A 22,928-nucleotide genomic window follows, 5' to 3' on the forward strand; every position below is an offset into this window, starting at 1 on the left:
AAAAAAAAAAGGTTTATTTCAGGAATGTAAGATTGGTGTAAAAATTGGAAAAATCACTACAATTCATTCACATTAACAGAATAAAGTGGGAAAATCATGATAAACAAAAATTTGATAAAATGTAATATCCATTCATAATAAAAATTCTCAGCAAAGAATTTTTCCTTGGTTTGATAAAGAATAAATTAAAAAATACCTACAGCAAACATGATACTTAATAGTGAAACAGTGAAAGCTTTTCTTTTATAGTTGGAAACAAGACAAGAACATTTTCTATCACCACTTGTATTCAATACTGTATTGAAGATCAAAGTCAATGAAGAAAGGTTAAAAAAAAAAGAAGGCATAAAGATCATGAAGGAATAAAAATATCATCATTTGCAGATGACACAATCATAAATGAAAATCCAAAAGAATTTACATAAAATATCAGAATTTAAAAATGAATTTTATCAAGTTGCTTGGTATAAGCTATCAATATTCACAAACCAATACAGTTACATATACCAACAAACAATTAAGAAAATGGAAATCTGAAGAGATTCCATTCATAGTCACATAAAAAAATAAAGCACCTGGGAATGAATCTAACAAAAGATGTTCAATACATAAACATAAACCCAAAAAAGTCATTACTGAGACAAACCAAAGAAAACGTGAGTAAATGGAGGAATATACCAAGTTCATGGGTTAGTGATATACCTAGACTTATCAGGAATCTACAATAAATAAGAAATGTGACACTGGTCCAAGGACAGGCAAGCCAATGGGGTACAACAGAAGTCCCAGAAATACACAATACATTCATGCATGAATGAACCCTGACTTATGACAAACAGCACTCAGAATAGTGGTGAAAAGATGGCCTTTTCAACACGTAATGCTGGAATAAATGGATATCTACCTGGAAAAAAACTGAAATTTGACCTTTACTTTATCCCACATACAAAAATCAATTTTAGGACTATAAAGCTTAAATGTGAAAGGCAAACTTAATAATGGAAGACTTAGTCCAGTAGGAAAACAAGCAAGAGACTTGAATGAGTATTTCACAAAAGAAGGTACCCAAGGACTTCCCTGGTGGTCTAGTGGTTAAGAATCCACCTTGCAATGCAGGGGATACAGGTTCGATCCCTGGTCTGGGAAGATCCCACATGCCATGGAGCGACTAAGAACGTGTGCCACAACTACTAAGCCCAAGTGCCTAGAACCCACGCTCCGCAACAAGAGAAGCCACTGCAATGAGAAGCCTACCCACTGCAACAAAGAACAGCCCTCACTGCAATGAACAGTACACCCTGCCGCAACTAGACAAAGCCCAGGGGCAGCAACGAAGACCAGTGTGGCCAAAAATAATTTTAAAAAAAGAAGGTACCCAAAGACCAAAAAAAAAAGAAAAAACATGAAAAAGTGATCAACTTCACTAGCCATCAGGGAAATGAAAATTAAAACCACAATAAAATAACATTACATACCTGCCATACACAACTACGCACCCGAGAGCCCAGGCTCTGCAAAAAGAGAAGCTACTGCAAATGAGAAGCCCACACACTGCAACTATAGAGTAGCCCCCACTCTCCACAACTAGAGAAGCCTGTGCACAGCACAAAAGACCCAGCCCAGCCCAAAATAAGTAAATAAATAAATATCTTAAATTAAGAAATACATTTTTAAAAACACAATAAAATAACATTACATACCTACCAGATTGCCTAAGATCTAAAAAATTCACAATAACAAATGCTGGCAAGCAAGTGGAATAGCAGGAATGCTCATACAGTGCTGGTGCAAGTTTAAACTGGAAAACAAGTTTGGTATTATTTACTAAAGTTGAAGATTTGCCTACCCTATGTATGACCTAGCAATTCAACGTCTAGGCACAAATCCAAAAGAAATGCATGTGTGTGTGCACCAGGGGACATGTATGAGAAAATTCATAGGAGAAAAAATCTATCAACAGGAAAAAGAAAAATAAATTGTGAAATAGTCATACAATGATATCCTATACAGCTATAAACTAACCAAGCTACAGCTTCACACAAAAACGTGGATGAAGCAGAATAGACAAAATATTCAATAAAAGCAATCAGATACTAAAGAATGTATATTGAATGATTAAATTTATTAAATTTTCAAAACTTAAATTGCAGAGTTCAAGGATACATAGTAAAACCACAAAGTAAAGCAAGGAAATTATCACTATCAAAGTTAGGAGAGCAGCTCTCTCTGAGGAGAGACTAAGGGCTTCTGGGGCTAGCAGTTTGCTGTTTCTTGAACTGGTGGTGGTTACATAGCTGTTCTCTCTGTGATAATTCACTGAACAACTTCCCTGGTGGCTCAGAGGCCTGCCTACAGGGCGGGAGACCTGGGTTCGATCCCTTGGTCAGGAAGATCCTCTGGAGAAGGAAATGGCAACCCACTCCAGTACTCTTGCCTGGAAAATCCCATGGACGGAGGAGCCTAGTAGGCTATAGTCTATGGGGTCGCAAAGAGTCGGACACGACTGACCGACTTCACTTCACTTCACTTCACTGAACAACATATTTTAGTTTATATACGTTTTCAGACAGTAAAGAATCCGCCTTCAATGCAGGATACTTGGGTTTGATCCCTGGGTTGGGAAGATCCCCTGGAGAAGTGAATGGCAACCCACTTTAGTATCCTTACCTGGAGAATCCAACAGACAGAGGAGCCTGGCAGACTCCAGTACATGGGTTGCAGAGTCAGACACAACACAACTGAATGACTAACACTACTTTCGCTATGTTTTTAAATTAATTCAGAGATAGAATGGTTAAAAAAAGAAGAAGAAAAAAGTAATGTCAAAATCAAAGTCTAATTTTTCCTGGATCGATCATTATTCAGGACAGTAGTTCCTCCCTGATAGGAAGCTAAAGGCTTTAAATGAAATGAACTGTATGGGGGATGGGAGGGTTCACAGCCAGGGTGTATAATATTCGGTTGGCCCAAAATATCTTATGGAAAAACCCAAACTAAATTTCTAGCCAACCCAATACTTAGCGACATACCATGTTACACTGCATGTTAGTACAGAAAACCTAAGATAGAGAATTTAAAAGATTTGGCCAAACCGAATGAGCAAATCATTGATGGCGTATAAAATAGTAATCTAACAAATCAAAATTTTAAATGATGTGTTTACCTTCCAACACTTAACAATATCCCATTGCCTATTACTCTGGCAAGTAACAGAAGGGAAAGTATAAAGAAAGGATAACTACAACACGACTTGCAAATTAAATTCCTGGGTATTAGGCTCTATATTTGTGAAATATAAATCAAGCTAACAATAAAAATGTTTTCCCTTCACACCAATTTAGGGGAAAACTCTAATAACTCTTTCAGGTGCTTGTGTTCAGAACTCTTCAACTGAAACCTATTTTTGCAAACATTCCTACTTATCATTTACAATGCTATTTTAGTCAGGTACTGTTCCAGTGAAATACACAGAGCAAGGTACATTAACTCTACCTGCAATCTATTCACTTTTTGTGCTTCTTTCAAAGAAACAACATGTCCTTTGTTTTCCTGCACCATCATTTGCACTTGATTCTTTAGCTCCTTCACCTCCAAGTCCTTCTGATTAAATACTACTTCATCAGCAGCAAGAGCACACTGGGAGAAGGGAAAGAAAGCACAAGAGAGAGTCACCATGGAAAATATTCAAAAGAAACCACATAATACCACAAAAACTGTGGTTTAATGACAGCCTGACAATGACTCTTAAAATCTTCTTAACCTTTTTTTCTTGTTTCTCTATTATAAGGAAGGCAGAAATAGCTGAAAGGACCTATCACTGGTATAACGTAAGAATTAGTCACCAAAGAGATAGAAAGGCAGTCCTTATTTTTATTTCTTGTATTTTAAGACTGAAGCCAGTTATTCAAAGTCTATAGTACATTCAATAAGGCATTTACAAGTTTTCTAGAACTGCCATGAGATTTTTAATGTGGGTCTTCAGAAATCAAAAAGGTCACATTTCCCAAACTGACCTATATAGTATAAGAATGTTCTATATTTATTATGGATATTTAAAAGAGGAACTTTTGCTAACTTTGCACCCTTTCAGTACAAACAGATATATTTTGAAGATGTTTGGAAATATGGTTAAACATATAGTTTTCTTAGTTCCTAGTGAATTATTCCTGTCACCAAATAAACTTGGAATATGCAAATAATACTTTAAAATTTTGAACTAAATAGAAAATCAACATTGGTCAAGGGCCTACTTTATACTAGATTGTAACTCGGGATTTTAAAAATATCTCATTGAAGAAATTAAACATTTTCATGAAGAAACTAAAGTTTAGTGAGTGAACACCATTCCAGGACAACACAGTGGATAAATCAAACTTCTGACAGTCAACCTCAGGGCCTGTCTGGATCCAAAGCCTGTGCTCTTTCCACTAAGACACAGGAAGAGAGAAGAATGAGTAGCTGATTTACGAACAAAATTGCATTCTCAAAAACACAGCACGCACATGACTCCTCAGGTGGTGGCATGGAGATGGACAGGCCTCTCCACTGGGAACCCATGGACTGAGGCCAGGCTTGACTTTGCCACAGCCTTCCCTTGGGGCTTTGGGAGAGTTCCTTCTTTTTTCTGCTTGGGGTGTTCGAATGACCAAATAGGACAGGATGCCTGACCCTGATGGTCCTTATAACCCTGTTTATGTGACCTTTATGACTTTTCTCTTTTTAAAATAAAACATTCATTGGCCCATATCCTCTGCTCTGGGCAATTAACTGTCAGTCTGAGAGCTTACAATGTAATTGCTTTCCCAGCACTTCATATGGTGCTGTTATATATACTTTATAAACTACAGCTTTATTGTTTATTTTTTATTTAAAAGTGTTTTTAAAAAGTGTTTATCTGTAGAGTATATTCATGTTCACATACTGCTCCTGTGTTCAAATCACGGAGGAAAAAAGCAACAAAGTCCCTTAAGAGGTATTTATGAGAGGATGGAGAACCACTTTAGAATATCCTGATGAAGCAATAAAAATGATTTTATTAAATCTCAGCACATGAGCATTTTTTTCAGTATTCTATGTGTCAAAATGGACAGGCATAAAGTAGTTCTTCTGTATACTGAAGGGTGAGTACAAAAAAAAAATCTTGTACAATTGTTGAGTTACAAGCTAAACTAGCCACATTTTTCATAGGGTGCTATTTTTACTCTAAAGAACAACAGATAAGCTATTCACACTTGGGTGTGTGACATCATTTCAAGGAAAACAACTAACAGTATTTACTGCAAATGATAAAATTCAAGTTTCATACAAAAATCAGAATTTTGGAAAACATTTCTGCTACTATAAACTTGCCAGCTCCCAATACTTAAAGATTTTGCAGGAGGTGAGATCAGAGGTGATATTAATGTGATTTTTTAATATTATATTTTGAATATGTTAACACTGAAAAATCTTCATAACTTAGTAAACAAATATTTATCAAGTGTCCAATGCATGCTGATTCAAAAATCACGTTTGGATAAAAGATCCATTCAAAATGTAAGATAAAAATCAGTGAACTTTAATATAACAAAATGGTTTCAAATCCCACATCACAAGTAACCTTTAGGAAATTTCTACTTGTTGAGTTTTGATGTAATATCAAAGGATATTCACAATTACCTGAAAAAATCACTAATATATTCTTCCCCTCCAATTACAAATCTAGATGAGGCTGGATTTTCTTCACACACTTCAACTAAATATATTGCAATAAATTGAATGCTGAGAGATATGAGAATCCACCTGTCTTCTATTAAGTCAGACATGAAAAGATTTGCAAAAATATAAAACAATTCCACTCTTACTAAATTTTTTGTTTTGGAAAATAATTATTTTTCATGAAAAAATGTTCCTTATGTTAACATTAACTGGGTTATCATTTTTAGTACTGAGTGAACTAGTAGTTTACATTTTTTGTTTTAATTCTAATATGGTAAATATGAGTAGATACAAACTACATCAACAAAAGATCTTTAGGGGACCTCAATTTGAAGAAAGTAGCCTTGTGAGAAAAAAGTTTGAGAATTGCTGTAATAGAGGTTTCTTTCTAATACACATTAACAAAGATACTGAAGAAAGATTTCTAACTAGAAAGCTATCTTATTACCTATATGTTTTCCTATTTAAAAAAAAATGGTGGAATATCCATTTGCCTACCAGAATGCAAATGCCACATAAGCATGAATAGATATGTCTGTTCTCCATTATTTCCCCAATGACACATAATCTTTAAATAATAAATGTCTTTATGAATGAAAAGAGAAATGTAATTCTTAGTTTAGACATATATATAATATGTATACATGTACATAGCTATATTCCTTAAATATTATCAAACATGATGATTTCTCTAAAGAATCAAAACTCCAAACTCAAGAGATGAAGTATTTTTCTTTCAAAAAGCACTGACCTAAAGAGGGATTAAAAACAAAAAAATTTAACTTAATTTTGTTTCTGAAACTGTGTTTTTTTTCATTCTCTAAATTAATAACCAGGTTCACAAGAGTCTACTTAATAAATACAACAAATTAAAATATCAAGAGAAAAAAAAATATCAGGAGAAAAGAAGAGGAGCTAAGAAAATGAAGAAAAGAAAACAGAAAAAACAGGGTAACAGGAAAAGCAACAGGCAAAGAAAAGGGAGAAAAAAACAGAGAAAAGGCAAATGAGATTTTACATATAACTCTTTAAAAAAAAAAAAAAGACCAAAACTTCTGAAACCCCAAAATGACTCTTACTTGCCCAAATAAATTTAGTCTATGAACAAGTTACCTACTAAGGTGGTGTCTACGTACCTGGCATTTCTTAAGCTCTCGCTTCAGCTGGAGAACTGTAATATGCTGTGGTCCTTCTTCCAGGTTTCCAATGCCCCTGTGTCCTCTGAACAAGGTGACCTCCTGGGTCATGTTAAACCATTCCTGCAGTTTGTGTTGCTGCTTTTCATTTAGTCTCACAGAATCTTTTAAATCCACCAGGAAGGTAAAGGCTTCCTCTAAACAGTTTTGGTAACCCAGACATTCTCCTTGTAGCTGAGTGACTTGCTCCTCAAGAGAATGGATCTTATTTTTATCAGGAGTCCCCTCCTGATGGATCTGGCTAGTTTGGCTGCTACTAGCCTGCTGGCTTTGCAAAGCTTCTCGAAGCAACTTAATCTCAAATTCCATTTCGTCCATACGGTCTGACTCGGGGCTAAAGTTTAAGGTGGGTTTGTTTCTAATGTTGCGTGCTCTGTTGGCATATTTGAGGGAATTTAAGGACTCGTCAAAATCTGAGGAGGATGGGCTGACACAAGTGATCATGACAGTCTTGGCACTGCCTCCCAGGGAGTCTTTCAGAAGCCGGGTAATTTTAGCATCCCTGTATGGAATATGTGAACTCTTCTTTCGTGGGTCCCCAAGAGCGCTTATTACATTTCCTAAAGCCAGCAACCCACTGTTGATCTGAATGGATTCTTTGAAACGTTCGCCGGTATTCCCCGTTTTGGTGACTCTTTCTGATCCAGCCAAATCCACAAAGTGGAACTTTGAGACAATATGCCGATGGGAATGCCATGATCCATCTTCAGCTGTCTTTCTATTTTTGTCCACTTGACAAAGGCTGATGGTGAAAATCGCGTGTGATCTACTGGAGTGCTCATTCATTTGGGTCGTACCCGTATGCCTGGCTGCATTTCCCATCTCCAGGAGACTCATCACTTCATCTGCACTCTCCACCTGGCATTCCTTGGCCCCAACAATCACTTAAAAGAGCAACAGCAAGTTTGTAAAACAAGTTTTAATCAAAATACAGTAAAGTTAACCACATAACAATTTTCATTTGCTAAGCTGCCCAGCTGAGAGGCCCTTTGAAAAAAAAAATCAGTATCTGTATTTAAAATGGATAACCAACAAGGACCTAGTGTAGCAGATGGACCTCTGATCAATTTATATGGCAGCCTGGATGGGATCCAGGGGAGAGAATACATACATGTATATGTATGGCTGAGTTCCTTCCTTGTTCACCTAAAACTATCACAACATTGTTTATCAATCAGTTATACTCCAATACAAAGCTTTTCTAAAAAAAAAAAAATCAATAGCATTAAAAGAAAAAAGTAACATTAGCAACATCATTAAATAATTTTAGATAACCTTCTAACAGGATTATTTTAATAGATGGCATTCATTTTGATGTTTAAATTCTAAAAGATGTAATAATATGCATGTATGTTTTAAACAATTTGGGTTTTTTTTTTTTTTTTTGGAATCACATTCAATTCTTTAAGATGGCTGACAAAAGAAAAATTCTTGATTCCAGTATTTTGATCTGTAGAGCCTAATATACTGATTAAAAGATTATAGATTAATTAGCTATATAACTCAAAAGAATTAATCAGTAGTAAATTAATTGAAAGAAATTAGTCTCTTTTGAGTTTCTTTAATATTCAAGCCATCCTAAGGTTTAAGGTTTTTAGCACATACCCCGTGATAAATGAATGCTATGCTAAGTCACTTCAGTTGTGTCCAACTCTGTGTGACCCCATAGACGGCAGCCCACCAGGCTCCCCTATCCCCGGGATTCTCCAGGCAAGAACACTGGAGTGGGTTGCCATTTCCTTCTCCAATGCATGAAAGTGAAAAGTGAAAGTGAAGTCACTCAGTCATGTCTGACTCTTAGCGACCCCATGGACTGCAGCCTAACAGGCTCCTCCGTCCATGGGATTTTCCAAGCAAGAGTACTGGAGTGGGGTGCCATTGTCTTCTCCGATATTTCAGTATAAATAAAGCTGGTTATTCATTCCAAAAACAGGTTTCCCCTATGTAACATCAGTGTGCAAGGCAACTCAAAAAAAGCAAAACAGCTTCTATTTCAATGGCAGAATAGAACCCAAAATAACTGAAGCTTACTACATGCATTATCTGTTTATATCCAAAAATATTTCAAAAAGGACTAGGTAGATTTGGGATTTGAATCACAGCAATAAATCTGTGCTCAAGTTACAGCATCATGCTTCCTCTTTAATCAGATCCTAACATGTCACTCTTTCCTGAAACAATATTCACCTTTTTGCCTTGTTTTCAACATGACAACTCTTCTTAACAGCCCAGTTCATTTAAATTTCTAAAGTACCTGTACTATAACAGGGAGTGCTAAACTATGGTGATTATAAAATATGACAATGTAAACAAAAATCACAGCATGACTTTTAAAAAGTTTTCTAATGCTAGGCTATAGCTTGGCACTAACTATGGTCCTCAAACCCAGCTGAAAATCACCTGGGACCTTTATAAAAGGGAAAGTACCAACACCCATGCCCTATCCTATACTACTTCATCAGAATTTGTGAAAAGTGGGGCCCAGAAATCAATATTTCTTAAAAAAACTTCCAAGGTGGGACTTCCCTGGTGGTCCAGTGGCTAAGACCCTGCATTCCCAATGCAAGGGGTCCATGTTCAATCCCTGGGCAGGGAACTAGATCCCACATGTCACCCTTGCACCATGACTAGAGAAGATTACATGCTGCAATGAAGACCCAGCACAGTCCCCCAAAATTAAAATGCTTGAAAAAAAAAAAGAAAACTTCCAAGGTGATGTTAATTGTGTAGCATCCAGGCTGGATACCAACTACCACTTGACACAGAGAAACTCAATACATATGTCAAACAAATGCATTGGGGTTGTGAGTGGGACATTTTATAAGGTAAGCAGCAATTTGTCTTAAGACTTACATTCTACTAACATTTTTGCAGGATTGCTATAAGTTATGAAGTATTTTGATCATTAAGCTTATCAGGAGTTACAGTGTACACTTCTGTACTTTCTATTTTACAACAAACATGTATTATTTTTTTAACTTTTAATAAAAGTTAAAAACATTCAATAATTACATTTTATAAGATACAGAAGCTCAAAACATCAGTCTGAATTTTGTCTAGAAAAGATAAACTACACAAAATTATCTAATAAGGCCACAGAGTACCATGTATGTTTTCTTTCTAAAAAAAAAAAACAAAAACCAATTCCTTCAAACACTCAGGAATGCCAGGGCTGCAAAGACAGGGCTTACAAGGAGCCAAGCTTTACTGCCCCCTGCAGGCTACTGAAGGAGCTAACCATCTTATTTTCCTAACTGCTAGGAAATCCCTCTCTGGCAGAATCCTTTATCTCCAGCAAGATTCTACTAAATGTGTTTTCTAGCAGAAGACATGCAATAACACTTACTGTACTAATAATCGGGAAAATCCAAAACTTAAATGTCCAACAACGGACTGTTAGTCAAATAGATTATATATTCAGAGGATAAAATTACCACATAAAGTCATAAATTTGAAAAATATTTAATGATGTGAAAATTCTTACAATATAAATATTAAGTAAAAATATAAGATATAATATGATATGTGGAGTTGCAAGTCTAATTTTTTAAAATAAGAGAAAGAAACAGAGAAAGAAATCTGGAAGAAAACACACCAAAATTGAGTTCTGACCTTTAACTTTCTTCCTTATACTTTACTATGTTTTCTAAATGTTTTATGTTGAACATATTACCTTTTAAAACAAAAAAGTGGAAAGTATTATTCTTTAAAATACTTGTGTTTTGACCTTCCCATTCTCACCTTCTCCTACTTCCAAACAAATAGACATTTAATGGTATTAACAAGTTGACAGCACAGAAAGTCAGACCTTGAGAAGCACAACAAAGGACAGATAAATGTCAGTATGAAGGAGCAAACACAAAAACTCTAAATTAAAATTTTTTTTAAAAAAGAGGAAGCAACAGGTGTGCTGGGACAAAAATTAGAAAGGCAAAAAGGACAGTTCTAGATCAACTTGGATGAACACAAAAGGGAGAAGCCATCCCCAATCTCAGGGTAACTCTGTGAGAAAAAAAAAAGTACAAAACTAATTTAGCCTATGTCATAGTCTTTCTTAAGGTCAGACCAGGAAGGGGGCAGATTATTGGAAATAAATACAGTTGATCCTTGAGCAACATGGGTTTGAACTGTGCAGGTCCACTTACACGTGGCTTTTTTTTTCAATAGTAGCATATTACAGTACTACACGATCTGAGGTTGGTTGAATCCACTGATGCAGTACCATGGATACAGAAGCCGAGTGTAAGTTATACTTAGATTTCTGACTGCACTGGGGCCCAACACCCCTAACTGCATACCCCCTCCACATTGTTCAAGGGTCAGCTATATTTTGAATTACAACTTAATAACTTTATCATACCAAGTGGTCTGAACTTCTACTTTTCACCTAGATGAATTAGCTGCTACTGATAATCAGTAAGTTAATCCATTTAAAAGTAAAAACAAATTAATTTTGTTTCTATGTCTATTTTTAAAGAATCCTTGGAAAATGTCCAGAAACTGAACTAGATCATATTCATTTGCTAATGAAGGCTATTAATTAAGTAGGCTACTTCACCTGTGTTTCCTTTTTCATCTTCTCGGATGTGAAGATCTTTTACTGATGTCTCCAATTCTAGAAGATCTCTTAGGTCTTCCTTGTATACTTCTATATAAGATACTTTTATATTAAAGTCAATGCTAGGCTTTCCAGAGATGTTTTGAAATATTTCTTGGATAGCACGAGGAATAATACCTTTTTGACCCTCCACAACTGAAGCTGAAAATTTAGAAAAAGAAAGCCCATCTGAAACTTAAGATATAAGAAAAGCTACAAGCAATAAATTTACAATCAGGGAGCTCAATCTAGAACTCTGTGACAACCTAGGGGGTGGGAATAGAGTGGGGAGAGTGGGAGGGAAATTCAAGAGGGAAGGGACATATGAATACTTATGGCTGATTCACACTGCTGTATGGCAGAAACCAACACAACACTGTAAAGCAATTATCTTCCCATTCAAAATAAATTTTTAAAAATTAAAAAAAATTACCATCAATAAATTTACTTTCTCAAATTTCTATTATAAATTTTTAAAAACCGTAACTATAAAATTCAGAAGCAAAAGTTTTCACATGCGTGCGCTTACTCAAACTTCATTCATGCATTCATTAGATATTTATATAGTACCTACTATGTGCCAGGCAGTATTCTAGGACCCCAGGAACCATCAGTGAACAAATCAGGGAAAAGATCCCTGCCCTTATGGAACTGTACTAGGAGAGACAGACAACAGCAAAAGAAGAATAAGTGAATTATATTGTATATTAAAAAGCATTAGGTATGCCTGGAGAAAAAAATACGGCAAGGTAAGGGGGACTGGAAGTGTAAGGGTATTTGGGTGGAAGGCGATTGCAACTTTAAACTGGAAAGTCATATTGTGGGCATCACAGAAAAGCTGATATTTGAGGAGAAACTTGAATGAGGTGGCAGAGGAGCCATGTATATATCTGAGTGTCCCAGACAGAACAGCAAGGGCAAATGTGCTAAAATAGTGTGATCCAGAAACAAAGGAAGCCAGTGTAAGCTGGAGCAGAGGGAGCAAGGGGAGACAGGCAGGGTACAAGGACAGAGAGGTGACAGAAATCAGAGCATGTAGGTGCCTGTAGACCACGATAGGTTTTAGGTCGTATTCTGAGTGACATGAGTCTCACTGGAGCAGAGCAGTAAGTTGGAATTCAAAAGAGACCACTCGATCATAGAAGGGCAGGGGTAGAAATGGAAGACCACTTAGGAGACCAGTGCACTAACCCAAGAATCTAGAGAGTTCAAGGGAGAGGAGGACATGATGGTGACACAAAGTTGGCAGCAGAGAAAGATGACAAGTGACCAGATTCCAGATTTATGTTGAAGGGAGAGCCATTACGATTCCCTGACAGACTGGACGCAGAATGTGAGAGAAAGTGATGGACAATGAGAATGTGAGAGAAAGTGATGTACTTGGAGTCAAGGACAACTCCAAGGTTTTGTCTTGAGCAAGTGGAGCTGTCATCAACTGAGAAGGGGAAGAGTGTGTGTTGAGTTAGTTTAAGGGAAAAATGGCAGAAGTTCATTTTTTGATTTATTAAGTGTGAGATATCTATTAAGGATACAACTAAGAAGGGTGCAGTTGGATATACAAGATAAGAGTTCAAGACAGTAATCTGGACTGGAGGTTAAAAATTGGAAGTCAGGTAGCTACATATAGATGGTATTTAATATCATGGGGCTGGATGAGATCAAGAGGAAAAGCTGAGAGTCAGAAGAGAAGAGCACCAAAGACTGAGCTCTGGGCATTTAACCATTTGTGGGTTCACTTAAGAGGAACTACTAGCAAGAGAGTAGGAGGAAAACTATGAATGTGGTAACCTGAAATCCAAGTGAAGAGTATGTACCAAGTTTGCTGAAAGGCCAGTTTGACTGGAATGACCAACGAATTTAATAAAGTGAAGGTCATCTGTGATATCTTGACAACTGCCGTGTCAGATGGAGAGAACTGACACCGTGAGTCACAGATGAATGACACTTTCAAAGTTCTACTACACAGAGGAGCAGAAGTGGGGTGGTGGATGGCAGGTGGAGTGGGCAGAGAAGAGGGGAAGTGGGCAATGCTGTTAATTATTTTAAGATACAGTAAAGACTGAATTACCCAGCATTCTCTCAATTATTAACACTAGAATACTATTAAAATCACACTGTTGTAACTGATGAAACTGTATTCACAATGATCTGATCATTATGATTATTCACTGTTTAAAAGACCATGTAAGCAAAGATTTTTTTAAATTGATTATGCCCCATTTCCTCAAGGTGAGCAAATTGGTCCTCTAAAACACAATGAGAATGTAAACTCAGGACAGCTTTTTTGGAGAACCATTAGTTTCAATAGTATCAAAAGTTGAAACCATAATCACTCTCTGATTCAGAGACAGTTCTATGGAAATACATGTACATACAACCAAATGTGTTACATAAGAACTAGCAAAGATGTCTTGTTTCTGCTTTATTGACTATGCCAAAGCCTTTGACTGTGTGGATCACAATAAACTGTGGAAAATTCTGAAAGAGATGGGAATACCAGACCACCTGACCTGCCTCCTGAGAAACCTATATGCAGGTCAGGAAGCAACAGTTAGAACTGCACATGGAACAACAGACTGTTTCCAAATTGGGAAAGGAGTATGTCAAGGCTGTATATTGTCACCCTGCTTATTTAACTTATATGCAGAGTACATCATGAGAAATGCTGGGCTGGAGGAAGCACAAGCTGGAATCAAGATTGCTGGGAGAAATATCAGTAACCTCAGATATGCAGATGACACCACCCTTATGGCAGAAAGTGAAGAAGAACTAAAGAACCTCTTGATGAAAGTAAAAGAAGAGAGCGAGCAAGTTGGCTTAATGCTCAACATTCAGAAAACTAAGACCATGGCATCCGGTCCCATCACTTCATGGCCAATAGATGGGGAAACAGTGGAAACAGTGGCTGACTTTATTTTTCTGGGCTCCAAAATCACTGCAGATGGTGACTGCAGCCATGAAATTAAAAGACACTTACTCCTTGGAAGGAAAGTTATGACCAACCTAGACAGCATATTCGGAGAAGGCAATAGCAACCCACTCCAGTACTCTTGCCTGGAAAATCCCATGGGCGGATCCCATGGGCGGGCAGTCCATGGGGTCGCTACAAGTCGGACTCGACTAAGCGACTTCACTTTCACTTTTCACTTTCATGCACTGGAGAAGGAAATGGCAACCCACTCCAGTGTTCTTGCCTGGAGAATCCCAGGGACGGGGGCGCCTGGTGGGCTGCCGTCTATGGGGTTGCATAGAGTCAGACATGATTGAAGTGACTTAGCAGCAGCAGCAGCAGACAGCATATTAAAAAGCAGAGACATTACTTTGCCAACAAAGGTCCATCTAGTCAAGGCTATGGTTCTTCCTGTGGTCATGTATGGATGTGAGAGTTGGACTGTGAAGAAGGCTGAGCGCTGAAGAATTGATGCTTTTGAACTGTGGTGTTGGAGAAGACTCTTGAGAGTCCGTTGGACTGCAAGAAGATCCACCCAATCCATTCTAAAGGAGATCAGTCCTGGCTGTTTATTGGAAGGACTGATGTTGAAGCTGAAACTCCAATACTTTGGCCACCTGATGCGAAGAGCTGACTCATTTGAAAAGAGCTGACTCATTTGACTCCCTGATGCAGGAGGAGAAGGGGACAACAGTGGATAAGGTGGTTGGATGGCATCACCGACTCAATGGACCTGAGTGTGGGTAAACTCTGGGAGTTGGTGATGGACAGGGAGGCCTGGCATCCTGCAGTTCATGGGGTCGCAAAGAGTCGGACACAACTGAGCAACAGAACTGAACTGAAAGATGTCTTGTAATTGAGAAAAAATTCCGAACACTAACAAATCCATTAGTAGGAGAATGGTTAACAATGGTATATCATGCATCTATTTTTAAACAGATATCTAAGATCCACAAAGTAGAAAAAGAAACTGCAGAGCAAATTTCACTTGGGTAAAAGAAAACATATATACATATCTATGTGAAGGGTACTTCTGAAAAATTCACAAAAAATGGTTACCTCTGGGAGTTAGGACAGGGAGAAAAAAGAAAGGAAAACTTTCATAGTTGTAATACTTGAACTTTTACCTTCAGAAATACACATATAGTCTAAAAGTTTTAAATATAGATTATAAAAATAAAGATTCTGTACAGAATTGGAAAAAGCACAAAACAAAAATCTGACAACCAAATGACAAGACAACAAAAACCTAAATGATACTTATGTAACAGTTTAAGGCAAAAATAAAAGATTTAATAAAGAAACACTGAAAGCCCCAGGAATGCAACAGGCATAACTGGTGCCTATGAAGTTCAAAACAGACAGAGGTAGTAGAAACTAAGCCCAGGTTAGGTCAACTTATCTCACAGTCTGATGCACTAAAATATCTCTATTTAGACTATTTATTATAATCCAGGTAGACTATTTATTATTGTATTCCAAATGAATGGAATGCAACTCATTTATGTTAGCAAGAACCCTTTAAAAAAATATATTGAAAATAAAATAAAATTTAAAAAAAAACAAACAAAAAAATATATTGGTGTCATATTTCTTGACACTTAGCCAAAAAGCACATTTTGAAAAAAGCTTGAGCTTTTTTCCCCTGGTGGTTCAGAATCCACCTGCAGTGCGGGAGACCTGGCTTCGATCCCTGGGTAGGGAAGATCCCCTGGAGCAGGAAAATGGCAACCCACTCCGGTATTCTTGCCTGGAGAATTCCATGGACAGAGGAGCCTGGTGGGCTATAGTCCATGGGGTCGCAAAGAGTTGGACACGACTGAGGAACTAACACCTTCACTTTCATGGAAAATACATTCCAAGCTACAAAAAAATGGCTTACAAATGAACCTTAAAAACAACGTGCTTCCAAGTTGAAGATTATCAATGTTCAGATTTTAGGCAACAGACATCCTGAAAACCTGAGCCAAATTAACCTGGACAGTCATTCACTTAATTCAAGATGCAAGACAGGGGAACTCCCTGGTGGTTCAGTGGTTAGGACTGCGCTTTCACTGCCCAGGGCACCACCAGAAAACCCGAAAAAGATGAAAGATCACCATCGTGTGGCAAGTGAAGGAAACTGCAGGTTTTTCCAATACAAGAAAGTGAAAATTCCTTCGAGAGCTTCCAGGAACTAGCCAATAGCACTATTTATAAACTCCAGCATTATATATGCATTCTAGCTTAGCCAGAATATGAGGCTGATCAGAAATAGCTCATTCACTTCCCATTTCAACAGATAACAAAGCACAGCAATTCAAAAGATGTATCAAAAAGCTGAATTACAAATAATATTTATAATTAAAGCTTCAAAATGTATTCTGGTAACTGAAAGATTACATGTTCAATGTCACACTTATATTCCTGAAACAGACTATTTCAGAAAGGAACTATAAAGTTTTATACTTCAACAGCCATCATTTAGCTTTTATACACTATTTAAAGAGTATGCAAATGAAAGTTTTTAGACATTATGCTTGGTAAAAGTTGGTAAATTCAAGGTTCTGAAAAGCAGGAAAATGAGTGTGACTTTCAATAAGTATTACACTGAAAAATAACAGATTTTCATTTTACCCCAGTGCCTAACATGGTACCCTGTGCTGTGCTTAGTTGCTTAGTCCTGTCCGATTCTTTGCGACCCCATGGACTATATAACCCTCCAGGCTCCTCTGTCCATGGGGATTCTCCAGACAAGAATACTGGAGTAGGTTGCCATCCCCTCCTCCAGGGGATCTTCACAACCCAGGAATTGAATCCAGGTGTCCCACATTGCAGGCGGATTCTTTACCATCTGAGCCACCAGGGAAGCCCTGCTGCTGCTGCTGCTGCTGCTAAGTCGCTTCAGTCGTGTCCGACTCTATGCGACCCCATAGACGGCAGCCCACCAGGCTCCGCCATCCCTGGAATTCTCTAGGCAAGATCACTGGAGTGGGTTGCCATTTCCTTCTCCAATGCATGAAACTGAAAAGTGAAAGTGAAGTCGCTCAGTTGTGTCCGACCCTCAGCGACCCCATGGACTGCAGCCCACCAGGCTCCTCCGTCCACGGGGTTTTCCAGGCAAGAGTACTGGAGTGGGGTGCCATCGCCTTCTCCGTGGCAAGCCCTAGCCACTGCAAATGCAATCATTTATTGGAGAAAAAAACAACATTATTTGCATGGTCAATAATCAAACAGTAGATGGCTGACCTAGAATTGGTGTTCTATAGGTAGCCTGGGAAACTGAAAATGCTATTTTCACAAATACATCAAGAAATGCAACTTCAAACAAAGTGTAATTTTTCACCTACCAGATGGTGAGAGAAATATTTTGAATTTATGAGTTCCTGTGATTGGCAAGAATAGAGAAAATAAATGGCTTTCATATATTGGTAGTGGAAATATACACAGGTACAGTCTTTTTGGAGGATAATTTGTCACTATTCACATTTTAAATGTACACACACATAGCACTAGTGGTAAAGAACCGGCCTGACAATGCAGGAGACATGAGAGAGGTAGGTTTGATCCCTGGGTTGGGAAGATTCCCTGGAAGAGGGCATGGCAAACCACTCTAGTATTACTGCCTGGAAAATCCCATGGACAGAGGAGCCTGGCAGTATGCAGTCCATAGGGTCGCACAGAATTGGACACGACTGAAGCAAATTAGCACACACCCATTACTCAACAAATTTACTTTTAGGAATCTATTCTACAGAAATACTAGCACATGGATCCAAAGTTAAATGTAACAAGATACACACTGCAATGTTTTTGGGGGGCACCTAGAAGCTTGTGGGATCTAAGTTCCCTGACCAGGGACTGAACCTGGGCCATGGTGGTGAAAACACCAAATCATAAGCACTAGACCACCAGGAAACCCCTTGCAACTTTTTATAACAGTAAAAATCAAACCTAATTATTAATACTGTCCCTTAATGCTGGAATGGATGAACTATGATCCATTTAAACGATGGAATATTATATGTGCAGTCAAAAAAAAAGTTGAAATTCTATGACCTAAACGGGAAAAAAATGAAATGATACTTTATACTGTTAAATGAAAAAAGAAAGTTATAGAATTATAGGTATAAAATACCTCATTAAACAGACAAATAACAACAAAAAACAAAAACTACATGTGTGAATACTTGTAATAAGCCTAGAAAATGTCTAGAGGACTCTAGACAGCAATGTACACAGCAAGCTGTTATTTCCTAGGAATGAAAGAAGCTTTCATTTGTTCAATTTGATTTCTTAAGCATCATATGCAATTCTTTTTACAATGAACATTAATTTTTTTAACTGGGGGGGGGAATCAAAAACTGTTCCTAATGGTGATATTTCTTCTGGAATGAAGTATTTTAGACCAATTTAAATGTTTTAGGACAATAAATAACTTTAATAACTTTTTCCCTTAAGGAATTAAAATTGGATTCATGGCCTTTTAAAAAACAATTTAGCTGTATGTCACCAAGCTGTGAAAATTTTATAACTCTTATTAGTATAAGGCATATACTGAGTCTTTTTTTTTTTAATATACTGAGTCTTAAAGAACATAAAACATTTGCCAATCAAAAAAAAACAAAGCTAAGTCCTCAAGAAAACCCACAACTTGTAGTAGAAAAAAAATTGAATTATTTATCATGAGACCCTAAAATAATCTAGTATCTTTAATCTCTTAATTGTATATCACTGTGATTCTAAAAAATGGGAAGGGGTAGGAGATATTGGGCACTTATGACTCCTCCATTTAATCTTGGAATAAGAGCTTCATTGGACAACACAGCTGCCCTCTAACTCTCCCTACCAGTTCCTGCTTATAAAAAGAGATGTTCCTGAAAGTCACGTATTTAAGTGTTTGAGAAGCATCAAAGCAAACACACTGATAATCATTACACATAGAATATTAACAATAATTTTAGACTATGATACATATGCACAACATTCAAAGTTTGTTTTTAGTGGGGGAAAGAAAAAACCAATAGAGTAAACGATCTTAGCAGAGAACCTAGCTTTCAATCTCAGCTCCATTACCAGCCACCTAACTGAACAAGCCCTTCATTGCTCTTTGGCTGGAGCCAAAGAAAGAAAGAGAAACTATTTTCAAGGTTCCTTCCAGCTCTAAAGAAAATCCTATGATCCCACCTTTCTCAACTAGAATTACAAACAAGAGAATTTCTATCCAAAAATATTCAGTTCTAAAAGTAAAAATTTGCTTATACATGAGGTGATGGATATGTTAACTGGATGGGAGGAATCCTTTCATAATGTATACATTTATCTAATAATGATGCTGTACACTTTAAATATTTTACAACTGTATTTGTCAATTATACCTCAATAAAGCTAGAAAAATAAAATAGAAATCTGGCTAGAAAATGTTTAAAAAACACTTTACATAATACATTTCTCCTACTGCCCCTAAGTCTTGTACACTTTAAATATTTCACAACTGTATTTGTCAATTACACCTCATTAAAGCTAGAAAAATAAAATCGAAATCTGGCTAGAAAATGTTTAAAAACACTTTACATAATACGTTTCTTCTACTGCCTCTATGTCTTAGCTGCAGGACCCTCAACATTTATAATACTAAAAGATGCAAAATCTGATCATGTTAACTCATTTCTCTCTTATTTTAAATTCTGTTCAAAACGAGAACGTGTTGCCAGAGGCCAGGGTTGGGAGGTGGCGAAATGGGTGAAGGTGCTCAAAAGGTAAAAACTATGAGATAATTAAGTTCTGGGGATGTAATGTACAGCATGGTGACTGTACTTAACAATATGTATTGTATATTTGAAAACTGTTAACACAGTAGAACTTAAAAGTTCATATCACAAGAAAAACATGTAATTACGTGAGGTGACTAATGTTAAGCTATATCATTCTGCAATATATAGGTATACCAAATCATTATGCTATATACTTTGGACTAACACCATGTTACAAGTCAATTATATCTCAAAACTGTGAAAAAATGACAAAGAGCTGAACACTGAATATTGTCTTAAAGGTCTTTTCTCAAGCAAATATAATGATGAATTAAACTGTTTAATGAAACTTCAATATTGAAAAACAAATCTTTCAAAAATGATCTTATGAATACATCTAATTATCCTATTCATTATTTCATTCAATCAATATGCTAAGCACCCACTATGTGTCGGGCACTGTAGTATTTCAACTTCTTTCTACTATCTAAAATAAAAGTCAGAGTACGAGAATCTTACCAACATGGCCTCCTCCGATGGTGTATGTCTTCCCAGATCCAGTCTGTCCATAGGCAAAAACAGTTGCATTATAGCCCTCAATGAGTGACAACACTAATGGCTTTATACAGGTATTATAAACTTCATCTTGAGTGGAATTTTTGCCAAAAACAAAATCAAAAGTAAAGATTCTATCTCTCCCAATGATAATTTGTTGGGTGTTTGGAATAACTCTCACACAAGCTTGATGATTATGAAGAACTTCTTTGCACAGCAGAGGTCTAATTCTTATAGCAACTTTAACTGGTATTTCTTCCATGGCAGCTTAGATTTTACTAAATAGATTTTCTACTTAATATCCATCATCTAGTGTGAGACACATCCATTTTACGTAAGATCTGGACCCCTGTGTATCAAAATAAAAACAAAATTTAGTTATTGACTCTTCTTTCCTAATACACTAACCATCTTCTAAAGCAAAGTCAATTAGAGCAGGCTTTATTCCAATATAAGATAGCTACAAAGAGTAAATCTGTCTAGAAAAAGTATACCTATATAATTTATAAATGAAACAATACAATGTCCAGCTTTGCAGCAAAATAATTTAGGGGGTGGGAGCCATGAGTTAGTAAATGATAAAGCAAAGTGATAAGTGAATGGGATTCAATCATGCCATTCTTTCTATAACGGTTAATATGTTTCCCAGCTCATTTATTTAAATATTGAATAACTGGGGAGTTAGAAACATACGGCAAGGAAATAACTGGTAATTGTACATATGAACGCAAGTAGTACAAAGCAAACCCTTATATTAGACTTCACAGCTATGTACTGAAAAATAACATCTCCCCTTTGTCACAAATGTTAGAAATTAATCCATGAAAACAGTTTAAAGGATTTCTATAAATCAATGTAAATTTTAAATGAAACTTTTTATTCAAAGATAACCAAAACTAACAGAAAAACTGTTGTTTCATTCATAAATTATGTGGTACTTTTTCTAAAATTCTCTGGTAGGATTAACACACTAAAAATTAAATTGGTAGCTATATTTACAATGAACCTGAAAAATAAATTAAGAAAACAATTCCATTTACAATAACATTAGAAAGAATCAAATGCTCAGGAATATATTTAACAAAAGACATGTAAAACTTACACTCTGAAAACTACAAAATATTGTTGAAACTAAAGAAGATCTAAATAAATGGAAAAACATCTCCTGTTCATGAACTGGAAAGCTTAAAATGGCAATAGTCCTCAAACTGCTCTCAAGATTAAACAGAATGCCTATCAAAATCCCAGCTGACTTCTTTGTAGAAATTGAAAAGCTGATTCTAAATTCAAGGAACACAGAATAGCAAATACAATACTGAAAAAGGACAAAGTTGGAGGATATACTTCCCCAATTTCATAACCAGGCAACAGTAATCAAGACAGTATGGTACAGGAACAAAAACAGAAATATAGATCAATAATTGGATAAACTGCTCAGAGATAAACTCACCCACCTATGGTCACCTAATTTCTATGACAAAGAGGGCAAAGACATACAATGGAGAAAGACAGACTCTTCAATAAGTGGTGAGGGGAAAACTGGACATCTAATGTAAAAGAATGAAATTAGAACACTCCCTAACACCATACACAAAAATAAACTCAAAATGGATTAAAGACCTAACTCTTAGAGAAAAACATAGGCAGATCACTCTGACATAAATCACAGTAAGATCTTTTCTGACTCACCTCCCAGAGTAATAAAAATAAAGAAATGAGACCTAATTAAACTTAAAAGCTTTTTGCATAGCAAAAGAAACCATAAACAAGACAAAAAAACAACCCATAGAAAGGGAGGAAAGTATTTGCAAGTGAAGCAACTGACAAAGGATTAATCTCGAAAACTGTATACAAACGGCTCCTGCAACTCAATTAAAAAAAAAAAAAAAAAACACAACCCAACCAAAAAAATGGGCAGAAGATTTAAATAAACATTTCTCCAAGGAAGATATACAGATGGCTAAAAAACACAGAAAAGATGCTAAATATCACTAATTAGGGAAGTGCAAATCAAATAAAAACTACAACAAGGTATCACCTCACACTGTCAGAATGGCCATCATCAAAAAATCTACAAACAATAAATGCTGGAGAGGGTGTGAAGAAAAAGAGAATGCTCTTACACTGTTGGTGGGAATGTAAATTGATATGGTCACTATGGAGAACAGTATGGAGGTTTCTTAAAAAACTAAAAACATAAG

At 36.5% G+C, this 22,928-nt stretch overlaps 1 protein-coding gene across 7 annotated transcripts in view; it reads right to left on the reverse strand.

The window, feature by feature from the left end:
- KIF27 (kinesin family member 27) overlaps positions 1-22,928 on the reverse strand; it is a 94,680-nt gene that overhangs the window by 66,292 nt on the left and 5,460 nt on the right. For 5 of the 7 annotated variants that reach the window (XM_005210336.5, XM_015472619.3, XM_059889173.1 and 2 more), the window contains 4 exons: positions 20,692-21,076; positions 11,452-11,652; positions 6,834-7,777; positions 3,493-3,636 (listed from right to left, as the gene is read on the reverse strand). In XM_005210336.5, coding sequence (XP_005210393.2) covers positions 3,493-3,636; positions 6,834-7,777; positions 11,452-11,652; positions 20,692-20,989 — 1,587 coding nt within the window. In that variant the 5' untranslated portion in view covers positions 20,990-21,076. Of the gene's footprint in view, positions 1-3,492; positions 3,637-6,833; positions 7,778-11,451; positions 11,653-20,691; positions 21,077-22,928 lie in introns of those variants that run through there. The other 2 variants (NM_001206123.3, XM_015472622.3) reach the window with 2 other exon arrangements.

The sequence above is a fragment of the Bos taurus genome, chromosome 8 (genome assembly GCF_002263795.3).
Source record: "Bos taurus isolate L1 Dominette 01449 registration number 42190680 breed Hereford chromosome 8, ARS-UCD2.0, whole genome shotgun sequence".
NCBI classification, from domain to species: domain Eukaryota; kingdom Metazoa; phylum Chordata; class Mammalia; order Artiodactyla; family Bovidae; genus Bos; species Bos taurus.